Raw genomic sequence first — 14,225 nt, forward strand, 5'->3', positions numbered from 1 at the left:
AAGGCTCACCAGACTGATTCCAGGGATGGCTGGACTGACATATGAGGAGAGACTGGATCAACTGGGCCTTTATACACTGGAGTTTAGAAGGATGAGAGGGGATCTCATAGAAACGTATAAAATTCTAACGGGACTGGACAAGTTAGATGCGGGAAGAATGTTCCCGATGTTGGAGAAGTCCAGAACCAGGCGACACAGTCTTAGGATAAGGGGTAGGCCATTTAAGTTTGAGATGAGGAGATACTTCTTCACTCAGAGAGTTGTCAACCTGTGGAATTCCCTGCCGCAGAGGGTTGTTGATGCCAGTTCATTGGATATATTCAAGAGGGAGTTAGATCTGGCCCTTACAGCTAAAGGGATCAAGGGGTATGGAGAGAAAGCGGAAAAAACATAGAAACATAGACAATAGATGCAGGAGTAGGCCATTCGGCACTTCTAGCCTGCAGCACCATTCGATAAGATCATGACTGATCATTCTCTCAGTACCCCTTTCCTGCTTTCTCTCCATACCCTCAATACTCCCTCAATAGCAAGAACGTCCTTCCTCAGATTAGGAGACCAAAATTGAACACAATATTCCAGGTGAGGCCTCACCAAGGCCCTGTCCAGCTGCAGTAAGACCTCCCTGCTCCTATACTCAAATCCCCTAGCTATGAAGGCCAACAAACCATTTGCCTTCTTTACCGCCTGCTGCACCTGCATGCCAACTTTCAATGACTGATGAACCATGACACCCAGGTCTCGTTGCACATTCCCTTTTCCTAATCTGCCACCATTCAGATAATATTCTGCCTTTGCGTTTTTGCCCCCAAACCTCACATTTATCCACATTATACTGAATCTGTCATGCATTTGCCCACTCACCCTGCAGCCTCTTAGTGTCCCTCTCACAGCTCAGACCGCCACCCAATTTAGTGTCATCTGCAAACTTGGAGACATTACACTCAATTCCTTCATCCAAATCATTGATGTATATTGTAAAGAGCTGGGGTCCCAGCACTGAGCCCTGCGGCACTCCACTAGTCACGGCCTACCATTCTGAAAAGGACCCGTTTATCCCAACTCTCTGCTTTCTGTCTGCCAACCAGTCAGTATATTACCCCCAATACCATGTGCTTTAATTTTGCACACCAATCTCTTGTGTGTGACCTTGTCAAAAGCCTTTTGAAAGTCCAAATACACCACATCCACTGGTTCTCCCTTGTCCACTCTACTAGTTACATCCTCTAAAAATTCTGAATTCCAGAATTCAGGGGTACTGAGGGAATGATCAGCCATGAGATTATTGAATGGTGGTGCAGGCACGAAGGGCCGAATGGCCTACTTCTGCACCTATTTTCTATGTTTCTATGTGCTGCAGTCGTAGTCAGTCTTAATGCAGAGGCAACTTTATTCCAAGGATGCACTGACCATTGCCATCATGTCTGAGGCCCCACCAGGGCAGCAATCTGTGCTCATGCCGATTGCTGCAGATGATGAGGCTCTGCCCCGGGAGAGTAGCAGCATGTCGGGCCAGTTGGAACATGATGTTGTCTTTCAGGATGACATATATCTGCCCTTGCCCTTGCAGCTCTCTGAAACCCATCCACACCAGAGTGCTGCCTCCCATGCAGAGGTGATACAGTCCGTAGCCAGGCCTTCCAGGGCCCGAGCTGTTCGGGGACATCCTGCTAGGCCATCATGTGTGGTAGCGGCTGTAAGTAAGCAAATGACTACCAGCCTTGCTGCAGGTCCTGAGACCCCATTGCGGAAGAGCAGTTGGCTTGGGAGGGGGAGAAGGGAAGGGGTGGGAAAACACTCAGCAAATCCCATTAAAGATCTGGGGGATGGTGGTCACAGATGCTGAGGTTGTTCAAACATGAACTGATGTAACTAGTTGCACTTGGATGCCCCAAAAAACAATTGCTTGATAGTCAACAGAGATGGCTGCCTTGTTGGAATGTGAACTCATGTAAATTGTTGCACATGGATGAACGAACAAACAATTGTTTGATAGTCACCAGAGATGGCTACCTTGTTGGAAAATGAGCTTATGTCAATAGTTGCACTTGCATGTCGCTGAGAATGTTTGAAGAGATCTTGTGGGTATTATTATTTGCTGTGGATGAAATCAAGAGTTCTGCGGGTGGGGATTTTTCAAAGGAACTTGTGCTTGTGTTCAGCACACTCCAGTGTGGCCCCCGGCCTGCGAGCACCATCGAAGCAGGCTGGGGAGCGGAAGGAGCAGCGTGGCAGCGTAGCACTCTAAGGAGCAGCACGTGATGGAGCAGGAGAGCAATGGCAGTGAAAAGGGACGTCACCAAGGTCCAGGTCGGTGATTGGAGCGTGGGCAGGTACATCAGGAGCGGCGAGGTCGGGGCGAAGGAGCGGCGAGAGACTGTAGAGAGACGTGATCGGGGCCCAGGAGAAGCGCGAGTTCGGGGCCCAGAACAGGCGAGGGCCCAGGGGCAGCACAGGCCACCCCACACTGCGATATGTGTGCGCACTAGGTCCGTGCAGCAGAGCAGGTCTCCAGTCGTCTTGGTTAATCCTTGCTACTGGACCAAGACCTAGCTCTGTCAAGCCCGTGTGGTGGCTGGTGTGCAACGGTCACCACACGTTAAAAAAATCCAAGATTTAGTTCAGACCTGGAATTTTAGGTCCATCATTGAAACACCTGAGAACCTTTTGACGTGGAAGCAAGTCATCCTCGGTTTGAGGGACTGCCTAAGATGATGATGATATGATGATTGTTTATGTGTTCAATGCTTGTGCTGTGATTTATATACACGGAGGCTTGCAGGGTGGGGAGTGATATGTTTAGTAGATGTATAGGTGTCGAGGTGTATAGGCTGCTAATTCGGCACGTCTTGAGTGAATCACTGGAACCGTTGTGCGATGAATCTCTGATGAGCAGCCCTTCCAGCCGCAGGTTGCCTCCGCCTTGACTGAAGCTCCTCATCTTCCACCTCATCGTCGTCCTCCTGAGGTAGGTCATCCATCCCTGGTGGTAATGGCTGGCCCTTCATGATGGCCAGGTTGTGCAGCATGCAGCATACAACAATGATCATGGAAACTCTCTCAGGTGAGTACTGCAATGCCCCTCCACATCGGTCAAGACAGCGGAAACGCTGCTTCAGGACCCCAATAGTTTGCTCTACAATGGTCCTGGTTGCAGTATGGCTGGTGTTGTAATGCTGCTCGGCAGGGGTGGTGGGATTGTGGAGGGGTGTCATAAGCCAGGTGACCACACCATATCCTTTGTCACCCAGGAGCCAGCCACGGCCTTCATGCGGTGGCACACTGCTCTCTCGCAGGATGACGATATCGTGGTAGCTGCCAGGATAGCGGGCAATAACAGCAAGAATCATCTGCCTGTGATCGCAGACCAGTTGTATGTTGAGGGAGTGGTAGCCCTTACGATTCTGAAACACCTTTCCACTGTGGAGCGGGGCCCTCAATGCGACATGCGTGAAATCATGACTCCTTGAACCCTGGGGAAACCCGCTATCCTGGCGAAGCCACGGGTGCATTCATCCTACTCTTCCCTGGACATGCTAAACTTGATCTAGTCCATTCGTCTGCTGTAGAGAGCATCGATCACCTGGCAATGTACTGCAAACTGCGAGATGTTGTATATATTGCCCACAGGAGACTGAAAGCTGCCGGTAGCATAAAATTTCACTGTCACTTTCCCTGCCACTGACAGCAATGTCAGCTGCCAGATCTGTGTGTAGGAGGTGGCAGACCTCGATGATGACCTCCTTGGAGAACCGTAGCCATCTAATGCACTGCTCCTCGGGACATGTCCAGGGAAGAGTAATGTGACAGAAAACCCTGCGACTGTACGGCCTCCTGCCCCGACTTCTGGGGCCACTCCTTTAAGGCCTCCTCGCCACCAGCCGCTAAGTGAGGCGGCAAACATAGAAACGTAGAAAATAGGTGCAGGAGTAGGACATTTGGCCCTTCGAGCCTGCAGCACTATTCAATAAGATCATGGCTGATCATTCCCTCAGTACCCCTTTCCTGCTTTCTCTCCATACCCCTTGATCCTTTAGCCGTAAGGGCCATATCTAACTCCCTCTTGAATATATCCAATGAACTGGCATCAACAACTCTCTGCAGCAGGGAATTCCACACATTAACAACTCTCTGAGTGAAGAAGTTTCTCCTCATCTTAGTCCTCAATGGCCTACCTCTCATCCTAAGACTATGTCCCCTGGTTCTGGACTTCCCCAACATCGGGAACATTCTTCCCGCATCTAACCTGTTCAGTCCCATCAGAATCTTATACGTTTCTATGAGATCCCCTCTCATCCTTCTAAACTACAGTGAATAAAGGCCCAGTTGATCCAGTCTCTCCTCATATGTCAGTCCAGCCATCCCTGGAATCAGTCTGGTGAACCTTCGCTGCACTCCCCCAATAGCAAGAACGTCCTTCCTCAGATTAGGAGACCAAAATTGAACACAATATTCCAGGTGAGGCCTCATCAAGGCCCTGTACAACTGCAGTAAGATCTCCCTGCTCCTATACTCAAATCCCCTAGCTATGAAGGCCAACATACCATTTGCCTTCTTCACTGCCTGCTGTACCTGCATGCCAACTTTCAATGACTGATGTACCATGACACCCAGGTCTCGTTGCACCTCCCCTTTTCCTAATCTGCCGCCATTCAGCTAATATTCTGCCTTCATGTTTTTGCCCCCAAAATGGATAAGCTCACATTTATCCACATTATATTGCATCTGCCATGGATTTTCCCACTCACCTAACCTGTCCAAGTCCTCCTCACAGCTCACACTGCCACCCAGTTTAGTGTCATCTGCAAACTTGGAGATATTACACTCAATTCCTTCATCTAAATCATTAATGTATATTGTAAAGAGCTGGGGTCCCAACACTGAGCCCTGTGGCACTCCACTAGTCACTGCCTGCCATTCTGAAAAGGACCCGTTTATCCCGACTCTCTGCTTCCTGTCTGTCAACCAGTTCTCTGTCCACGTCAGTACATTACCCCCAATACTATGCGCTTTGATTTTGCACACCAATCTCTTGTGCGGGACCTAGTCAAAAGCCTTTTGAAAGTCCAAATACACCACATCCACTGGTTCTCCCTTGTCCACTCTGCTAGTTACATCCTCAAAAAATTCCAGAAGATTCGTCAAGCATGATTTCCCTTTCATAAATCCATGCTGACTTGGTCCGATCCTGTCACTGCTTTCCAAATGCACTGCTATTTCATCCTTAATGATTGATTCCAACATTTTCCCCACTACTGATGTCAGGCTAACCGGTCTATAATTACCCGTTTTCTCTCCCTCCTTTTTAAAAAAATGGCAAAACTGAATTTGGCGAGCCCAGTGCCAACAAAGTGTTGTACGCGAATTGACGTCATGATTTTCATGCCAGTCGTCGATGGGACGTTGAATTTGTATGCCCTTAGAAAAACCTCAACCCAATTTTGCACGAGGAGTCATCAGCGCCTACCACCGGTCCGAATCGCCTGCCACCCAGTTAATGCCGAATGCCGGCATTATCAGCTGGCGTCAGCAACCCAATTTCCACCCCAGTGTGTTTGGTTTCTGGCCGTGTTGGCGCAGGTTGGCAAGTCCCGGTCTCCCGAACCTGTGGGGACCCAGCTAGGTGCAAGCTATTCTCCCACCCACCCCCTCCTTCTCAGCCCCTCTTTGAAAAAGGAAGATGACTTTCAGAAAGTTGCTTCTTGCAATGTGTCAGTTTCATGTGAGTTTCGCCCTGTCAGTTTCTCTCTCGGGGAGTACACTATATTTGTCCCTCCTCCCCTCCTCTCCAGCTGTGTCCCATTAATCCTCCCTTCTTCTGGAGACCGATCAAGGTCCAGAATTTGGAAATGCCTCTTGCCAATAACACGTCGACACTCACGTCAAACTAGGCGAATCATTAAACTTTACTCTGCAAATCAATAATCAACTTTCTCCCTCTCCCACTCTGCTTACTTTGTATAAAGGCCAGAGATCGATCATCTTCCCTCCGACACTTCGCTATGTCCTCCTAGAGTTCGCTATGTCCTCGCTCTCAGCCAGCCCCAGACTCCTTCCACATCACATTGCCTTGGGTCCGGGGAGGTTCAGGGTCCGGGCTCCTTTACTCAAATCTCTCCTCGTTTCCCACAGGAATCCGCCCGCTCTAGGCTCGAGTGTGGAGACCATGTCCACCGACGGGGTCAATGGCTCGGCGGCCGCTGCCTGGCACAAGGTGCTGACTCTGGACTCCATGCACCAGCAGATCAAAAGGTGGAATATGCAGTCCGGGGGCCCATCGTGCAGAGAGCCACGTAGATTGAGAGGGAGCTGCAACAGGTGGGAGATTCTCAATGTCTTTCACTTAGATTTCCTGACACTTTCCCAATTTGTTAAGCAGTTTTCGTATATGCATAGCCGTCTCTGTGGGTTTGGAGCGTTTTGTGAATTGCAGGGCGGTTGGTGTATACGCAGAGTGGGTTCTGTCGATTCGGAGCGGTTTTTATAAACGCAGAGCGGTTTGTGTATATGCAGAGCGGTTTCTGTGGATTCAGAGTGGTTTGTATACACAAAATGGATTGTGTATACGCAGTGTGGTTTGTGTATATGCAGAGCGGTTTGTGTATATGCAGTGATTTCTGTGGATTTGGAGCAGTTTGTGTATGCGCAGAGTGATTTTTTTATACGCAGAGCGGTTTGCATATACACCGCGTGGTTTGTGTATATGCAGAACGACTTGTGTGTACGCCGAGTGGTTTGTGTTTATGCAGAGCGGTTGTGTACAGGCCGTTTGTGTTCTCCTCATAGCATACTGTCTCACCGAGCTTTGTATCGTCAGCAAACTTGGATACATTGCACTCGATCCCTTCATCTAGGTCATTAATATAGATTGTAAATAGCTGAGACCCCAGCACTGATGCTTGCGACACCCTACTAGTTACAGCCCGCCAATCTTAAAAAAAAACATTCATCCCTACTCTGTTTTCTGTCCGTTAACCAATTCTCTATCCATGCTAATACATTACCTCCAATCCCATGAGTCCTTACCTTGTGTAATAACCTTTTCTGTGGCACCTTATTGAATGCCTTTTGGTAATCCAAGTGTACTATATCCACTGGTTCCCCTTTATCTACCCTGCTAGTTACATCCTCAAAAAATTCCCACCTAAATTTGTCAAACACGACTTCCCTTTCATAAAACCTGCCGAATCGTGCTATGATTATCGAAGTGCTCTGATACCACTTCCTTAACAATGGATTCCAGCATTTTCCTGACTACTGATGTCAGGCTAACTGCCCTGTAGTTCCCTGTTTTCTTTCTCCCTCCTTTTTTGAATAGTGACATTAGCTACCTTCCAATCCGTTGGGACTGTTCTAGATTCTGGGGAATTTTGAAAAATCAAAACCAATGTATCCACTATCTCTGCAGCAACTTCTTTTAGAACCCTAGGATGTAAGCCATCAGGTCCAGGGAATTTGTCGGCTTTTAGTCCCATTAGTTTCTCTAGTACTTTTTCTCTAATTACATTAATTACATTAAGTTCCTCATCCTCATTAGACGCTTGGTTCCCGACCATTTTAAGTATGCTTTTTGAGTCTTCTACTGTGAAGACAGATACAAAATATTTGTTCAACGTTTCTGTCATTTCCTTGTTTCCCCAAAATAATTTCTCCTGCCTCAAGTCTCGAAGGGACCAATGTTTACTTTTGCTACTCTCTTCCTTTTTACATACTTGTAGAAATTCTTACAATCTGTTTTTATATTTCTTGCTAGTTTTCTCTCATAGTCTATTTTTTCCCTTTAGATCAATTTTTTTGGTCATTCTTTGCTGGTTTCTGAAACTCTCCCAATCCTCGGGCTTACGACTATTCTTTACAACATTATAAGCATCTTCTTTCATAAGAACATAAGAAATAGGAACAGGAGTAAGCCATACGGCAACTCGAGCCTGCTCCGCTATTCAATAAGATCATGGCTTATCTGATCATGGACTCAGCTCCACTTCCCCGCCCGCTCCCCATAATCCCTTATTCCCTTATCTTTTAAGAAACTGTCTATTCCTGTCTTAAATTTATTCAATGTCCCAGTTTCCACAGCTCTCTGAGGCAATGAATTCCACAGATATACAACCCTCAGAGAAGAAATTTCTCCTCATTTCTGTTTTAAATGGGCGGCCCCTTACTCTAAGATCATGCCCTCTAGTTCTAGTTTCTCCCATCAGTGGAAACATCTTCCCTGCATCCACCTTGCCAAGCTCCCTCATAATCTTATACGTTTAAATAAGATCACCTCTCATTCTTCTGAATTCTAATGAGTAAAGGCCCAACCTACTCAACCTTTCCTCATAAGTCAACCCCGTCATCCTCGGAATCAACCTCGTGAACCTTCTCTGAACTGACTCCAAAGCAAGTATATCCTTTCATAAATATGGAAACCAAAACTGCATGCAGTATTTCAGCTGTGGCCTCACCAATACGTTGTTGAGCTGTAGCAAGACTTCCCTGCTTTTATATTCCATCTCCTTTACAATAAAGACCAAGATACCATTGGCCTTCCTGATCACTTGCTGTATCTGCATACTATCCTTTTGCTTTTCATGCACAAGTACCCCCAGGTCCCACTGTACTGTGGCACTTTGCAATCTTTCTCCATGTAAATAATAAGTTGCTCTTTGATTTTTTTTCTGCCGAAGTGCATGACCTCACACTTTCCAGCATTATATTCCAGCTGCCAAATTTTTGCCCACTCACTTAGCCTGTCTATGTCCTTTTGCAGACTTTTTGTGTCCTCCTCACACATTGCTTTTCCTCCCATCTTTGTATCGTCAGCAAACTTGGCTACGTTACACTCAGTCCCTTCTTCCAGTCGTTAATATAGATTGTAAATAGTTTGGGTCCCAGCATTGATCCCTGCGGCACCCCACTAGTTACTGGTTGCCAACCCGAGAATGAACCATTTTTCCCGACTCCCTATTCTCTGTTAGTTAGCCAATCCTCTATCCATGCTAATATATTACCCCCGACCCCGTGAATTTTTATCTTGTGCAGTAACCTTTTCTGTGGCACCTTGTCACATGCCTTCTGGAAGTCCAAATACACCACATCCACTGGTTCCCCTTTATCTACGCTGTTCGTTACATCCTCAAAGAACTCCATTACAAATTGGAGCAAAGCATTGAAGTCGCTCCGAGTTTGGGGGTTTGTGATTTTACCCACAACATTCATTGGACCCATGATCCACAAAGTGACCTCTTTAAATTCAATCAAGGGTTTCACACTACAAGGCCCATCGGTGATCAGTGTCTGGTGCCTTCTCTTGTTCGTGTCATGGTCCTCCTGTGCTATGTGGGTCCTGACGACTACATGTGCAGGAAGTGTACCCCGCTGCAGCTCTTGAAAGTCCGCATTGCAGCACTGGAGCTGCGGGTGGATTCACTCTGGAGCATGCGCAATGCTGAGGATGCCATGAATAGCACGTTTAGTGAGTTGGTCTTACCACAGGTAAAGGATACACAGACAGATAGCGAATGGATGACTAACAGGAAGAGCAGTGGAAGGAAGGTAGTACAGAGGTCCCCTGCGGTTATCCCCTTCCAAAACAGATACACCTTTGGGTATTGTTGGGGGGGGGGGGGGTGACTCATCAAGGCACGGCAGAGCAGCCAAGACCATGACAGCATGGGTGGCTCTGCTGCACAGGAGGGCAGGAAAAAGAGTGGGAGAGCTATAGTGGTAGGGGATTCTATTGTAAGGGGAATAGATAGATGTTTCTGCGGCTGCAATTGAGACTCCAGAATGGTATGTTGCCTCCCTGGTGCAAGGGTCAAGGATGTCTTGGATCGGTTGCAGGGGGAGGGTGAACAGCCAGTTGTCGTGGTGCATATAGGTACCAACAATATCGGTAAAAAACGGGATGAGGTCCTAAAAGCTGAATTTGGGAGCTCGGAGTTAAATTAAAAAGTAAGACCTCAAAGGTAGTAATCTCAGGATTGCTACCAGTGCCATGTGCGAGTCAGAGTAGGAATCGCAGGATAGCTCAGATGAATACGTGGCTTGAGGAGTGGTGCAGAAGGGAGGGATTCAAATTCCTGGGACATTGGAACTGGTTCTGGGAGAGGTGGGACCAGTACAAACTGGACGGTCTGCACCTGGGCAGGACCGGAACCAATGTCCCAGGGGGAGTGTTTGCAAGTGCTGTTGGGGAGGGGTTAAACTAATATGGCAGGAGGACAGGAACCTATGCAGGGAGACAGAGGGAAGTAGAATGGGGGCAGAAGCAAAAGATAGAAAGAAGAAAAGTAAAAGTGGAGGGCAGAGAAGCCCAAGGCAAAAATCAAAAAGGGCCACATTGCAGCAAAATTCTAAAAGGGCTAAGTGTGTTAAAAAGACAAGCCTGAAGGCTCTGTGCCTCAATGCGAGGAGTATTCATAATAAGGTGGACAAATTAACTGCACAGGCAGCAATGAATGAATATGATATAATTGGCATCACGGAGTCATGGCTCCAGGGTGACCAAGGGTGAGAACTCAACATCCAGGGGTATTCAACATTCAGGAAGGATAGACAGAAAGGAAAAAGAGATGGGGTAGCGTTGCTGGTTAAAGAGGAAATTAATGCAATAGTAAGGAAGGACATTAGCTTGGATGATGTGGAATCTGTGTGGGTGGAGCTGTGGAATACCAAAGGGCAGAAAACGCTAGTGGGAGTTGTGTACAGACCACCAAACAGTAGTAGTGAGTTTGGGGACAGCATCAAACAAGAAATTAGGGATGCGTGCAATAAAGGTATAGCAGTTATCATGGATGACTTTAATCTACATATAGATTGGGCTAATCAAACTGGTAGCAATACGGTGGAGGAGGATTTCCTGGAGTGTATTGGGGATGGTTTTCTGGACCAATATGTCGAGGAACCAACTAGGGAGCTGGCCATTCTAGACTGGGTGATGTGTAATGAGAAAGGACTAATTAGCAATCTTGTTGTGCGAGGCCCCTTGGGGAAGAGTGACCATAATATGGTAGAATTCTTTATTAAGATGGAGAGTGACACAGTTAATTCACAGACTAGGGTTCCGAACTTAAGGAAAGGTAAATTCGATGGTATGAGACGCGAATTGGCTAGAATAGATTGGCAAATGATACTTCAAGAGTTGACGGTGGATAGGCAATGGCAAACATTTAAAGATCACATGGATGAACATCAACTATTGTACATCCCTGCCTGGAGTAAAAATAAAACAGGGAAGGTGGCTCAACCGTGGCTAACAAGGGAAATTAAGGATAGTGTTAAATCCAAGGAAGAGGCATGTAAATTGGCCGTAAAAACAGCAAACCTGAGGACTGGGAGAAGTTTAGAATTCAGCAGAGGAGGACAAAGGGTTTCATTAGGAGGGGGAGAATAGAGTATGAGAGGAAGCTTGCAGGGAAGATAAAAACTGACTGCAAAAGCTTCTTCAAATATGTGAAGAGAAAAAGATTAGTGAAGACAAACGTAGTTCCCTTGCAGTCAGATTAAGGTGAATTTATAATGGGGAACAAAGAAATGGCAGACCAGTCGAACAAATACTTTGGTTCTGTCTTCACAAAGGAAGACACAAATAACCTTCCGGAAGTACTAGGGGACTGATGGCCTAGTGAGAAGGAGGAACTGAAGGATATCCTTATTCGGCGGGAAATTGTGGTAGGAAAATTGATGGGATTGAAGACTGGTAAATCCCCGGGGCCTGATAGTCTGCATCTCAGAATACTTAAGGAAGTGGCCCTAGAAATAGTGGATGCATTGGTGATCATTTTCCAACAGTCTATCGACTCTGGATCAGTTCCTATGGACTGGAGGGTGGCTAATGTAACACCACTTTTTTTAAAAAGGAGGGAGAGAGTAAACGGGTAATTATCGACCAGTTAGCCTGACATCAGTAGTGGGGAAAATGTTGGAATCAATCATTAAGGATGAAATAGCAGTGCATTTGGAAGCAGTGACAGGATCGGTCCAAGTCAGCATGTATTTATGAAAGGGAAATCATGCTTGACAAATCTTCTGGAATTTTTTGAGGATGTAACTAGCAGAGTGGACAAGGGAGAACCAGTGGATGTGGTGTATTTGGACTTTCAAAATGCTTTTGACATGGTCCCATACAAGAGACTAGTGTGCAAAGTTAAAGCTCACGGTATTGGGGGTAATGTACTGATGTGGATAGAGAACTGGTTGGCAGACAGGAAGCAGAGAGTCGGGATAAATGGGTCCTTTTCAGAATGGCAGGCAGTGACAAGTGGGGTGCCGCAGGGCTCAGTGCTGGGATCCCAGCTATTTACAATATACATTAATGATTTAGATGAAGGAATTGAATGTAATATCTCCAAGTTTGCAGATGACACTAAACTGGGTGGTGGTGTGAGCTGTGAGGAGGACGCAAAGAGGCTGCAGGGTGACTTGGACATGTTAGGTGAGTGGGCAAATGCATGACAGTTGCAGTGTAATGTGGATAAATGTGAGGTTAGCCATTTTGGTGGCAAAACACGAAGGCAGAATATTATCTGAATGGTGGCAGATTAGGAAAGGGGGAGGTGCAACGAGACCTGTGTGTCATGGTACATCAGTCATTGAAAGTTGGCATGCAGGTACAGCAGGCGGTGAAGAAGGCAAATGGTATGTTAGGGGTTTTGAGTATCGGAGCAGAGAGGTCTTACTGCAATAGCACAGGGCCTTGGTGAGGCCTCACCTGGAATATTTTGTTCAGTTTTGGTCTCCTAATCTGAGGAAGGACGTTCTTGCTATTGAGGGAGAGCAGTGAAGGTTCACCAGACTGATTCCTGGGATGGCTGGACTGACATATGAGGAGAGACTGGATCAACTGGGCCTGTATTTACTGGAGTTTCGAAGGATGAGAGGGGAGCTCATAGAAACGTATAAAATTCTGTTGGCATTGGACACGTTAGATGCTGGAAGAATGTTTCCGATGTTGGAGAAGTCCAGAACCAGGGGACACAGTCTACGGATAAGGGGTAAGCCATTTAGGACCGAGATGAGGAGAAACTTCCTCTCTCAGAGAATTGTGAACCTGTGGAATTCTCTACTTTAGAGAGTTGTTGATGCCAGTTTGTTGGACATATTCAAGAGGGAGTTAGATATGGACCTTATAGCTAAAGGGATAAAGGGGTATGGAGAGAAAGCAGCAAAGGGGTACTGAGGTGATGATCAGCCTTGATCTTATTGAATGGTGGTGCAGTCTCGAAGGGCCGAATGGCCCACTCCTGCACCTATTTCCAATGTTTCTATTCAATGTGTCATGGAGTGGTATCTACTGGTGATATCTTCTCGACTCCAATGGTGGCAGGAACCCGGGGAAGTGGTGGTACTTTTATAAGAGCTGACCCAGTTTGGGATCTTTGACTGTTTTGCTTGTTTTCTCTGGGAGTTACATAGAATCACATCGAATGTGCTGCTCAGAAACAGGCCATTCGGCCCGACTGGTCTGTACCGGTGTTATTGCCTCACACGAGCCTCCTCCCACCCTATTGCATCTCACCCTATCAACATATCCCTCTATTCTTTCTCCCTCATGTGCTTATCCAGCTTCCCCTTAAACGCATCAACATAGAAAACATAGAAAATAGGTGCAGGAGTAGGCCATTCGGCCCTTTGAGCCTGCACCGCCATTCAATCAGATCATGGCTGATCATTCACCTCAGTACCCCTTTCCTGCTTTCTCGCCATACCCCTTGATCAGTCAAGGAGTTGGGAAGACCAACGCAGGTATTTTCCCATCCTGCAAGCTTTCCTGCTGTATTCATTCCCCTTCCGAGAAGATGAAAGAACTTGATGAGAATCCACGATGGTGGGAATAGTAGCTGACCAATCTCTCCACCATCTGCAGTGCAGCACTCCCTTTGGACTGCCTTCCAACAGTGCGCCCTTCCCTCATACTGCTCCTCCGACAGTGCGGCGCCCCCTCAGTACTGCCCCTCCAACAATGTGGCGCTCCCTCAGTACTGCCACTCCGACAGTGCAGAGCTCCCTCATACTGCTCCTCCGACAGTGCAGCGCTCCCTTAGTACTACCCCTCTGACAGTGCCCCGCCCCCTCAGTACTGCCTCTCCGACAATGTGGCGCTCCCTCAGTACTGCCCCTCCGACAGTGCAGAGCTCCCTCAATACTGCCCCTCCGACAGTGCGGCGCTCCCTTAGTACTGCCTCTCCGACAGTGTGACGCTCCCTCAGTACTGCCCCTCCGACAGTGCAGAGCTCCGT

The 14,225-nt window shown here is 47.3% G+C and overlaps 1 protein-coding gene across 10 annotated transcripts in view; it reads left to right on the forward strand.

Annotated features, from left to right (window-relative positions):
* LOC139254651 (uncharacterized) overlaps window positions 1-14,225 on the forward strand; it is a 228,861-nt gene that overhangs the window by 70,582 nt on the left and 144,054 nt on the right. For all 10 annotated transcript variants that reach the window (XM_070873776.1, XM_070873775.1, XM_070873774.1 and 7 more), the window contains one exon: window positions 6,133-6,318. In XM_070873776.1, coding sequence (XP_070729877.1) covers window positions 6,167-6,318 — 152 coding nt within the window. In that variant the 5' untranslated portion in view covers window positions 6,133-6,166. The remainder of the gene's footprint in view (window positions 1-6,132; window positions 6,319-14,225) is intronic.

This window comes from Pristiophorus japonicus, unplaced genomic scaffold, assembly GCF_044704955.1.
Source record: "Pristiophorus japonicus isolate sPriJap1 unplaced genomic scaffold, sPriJap1.hap1 HAP1_SCAFFOLD_567, whole genome shotgun sequence".
Classification (NCBI taxonomy): Eukaryota; Metazoa; Chordata; class Chondrichthyes; family Pristiophoridae; genus Pristiophorus; species Pristiophorus japonicus.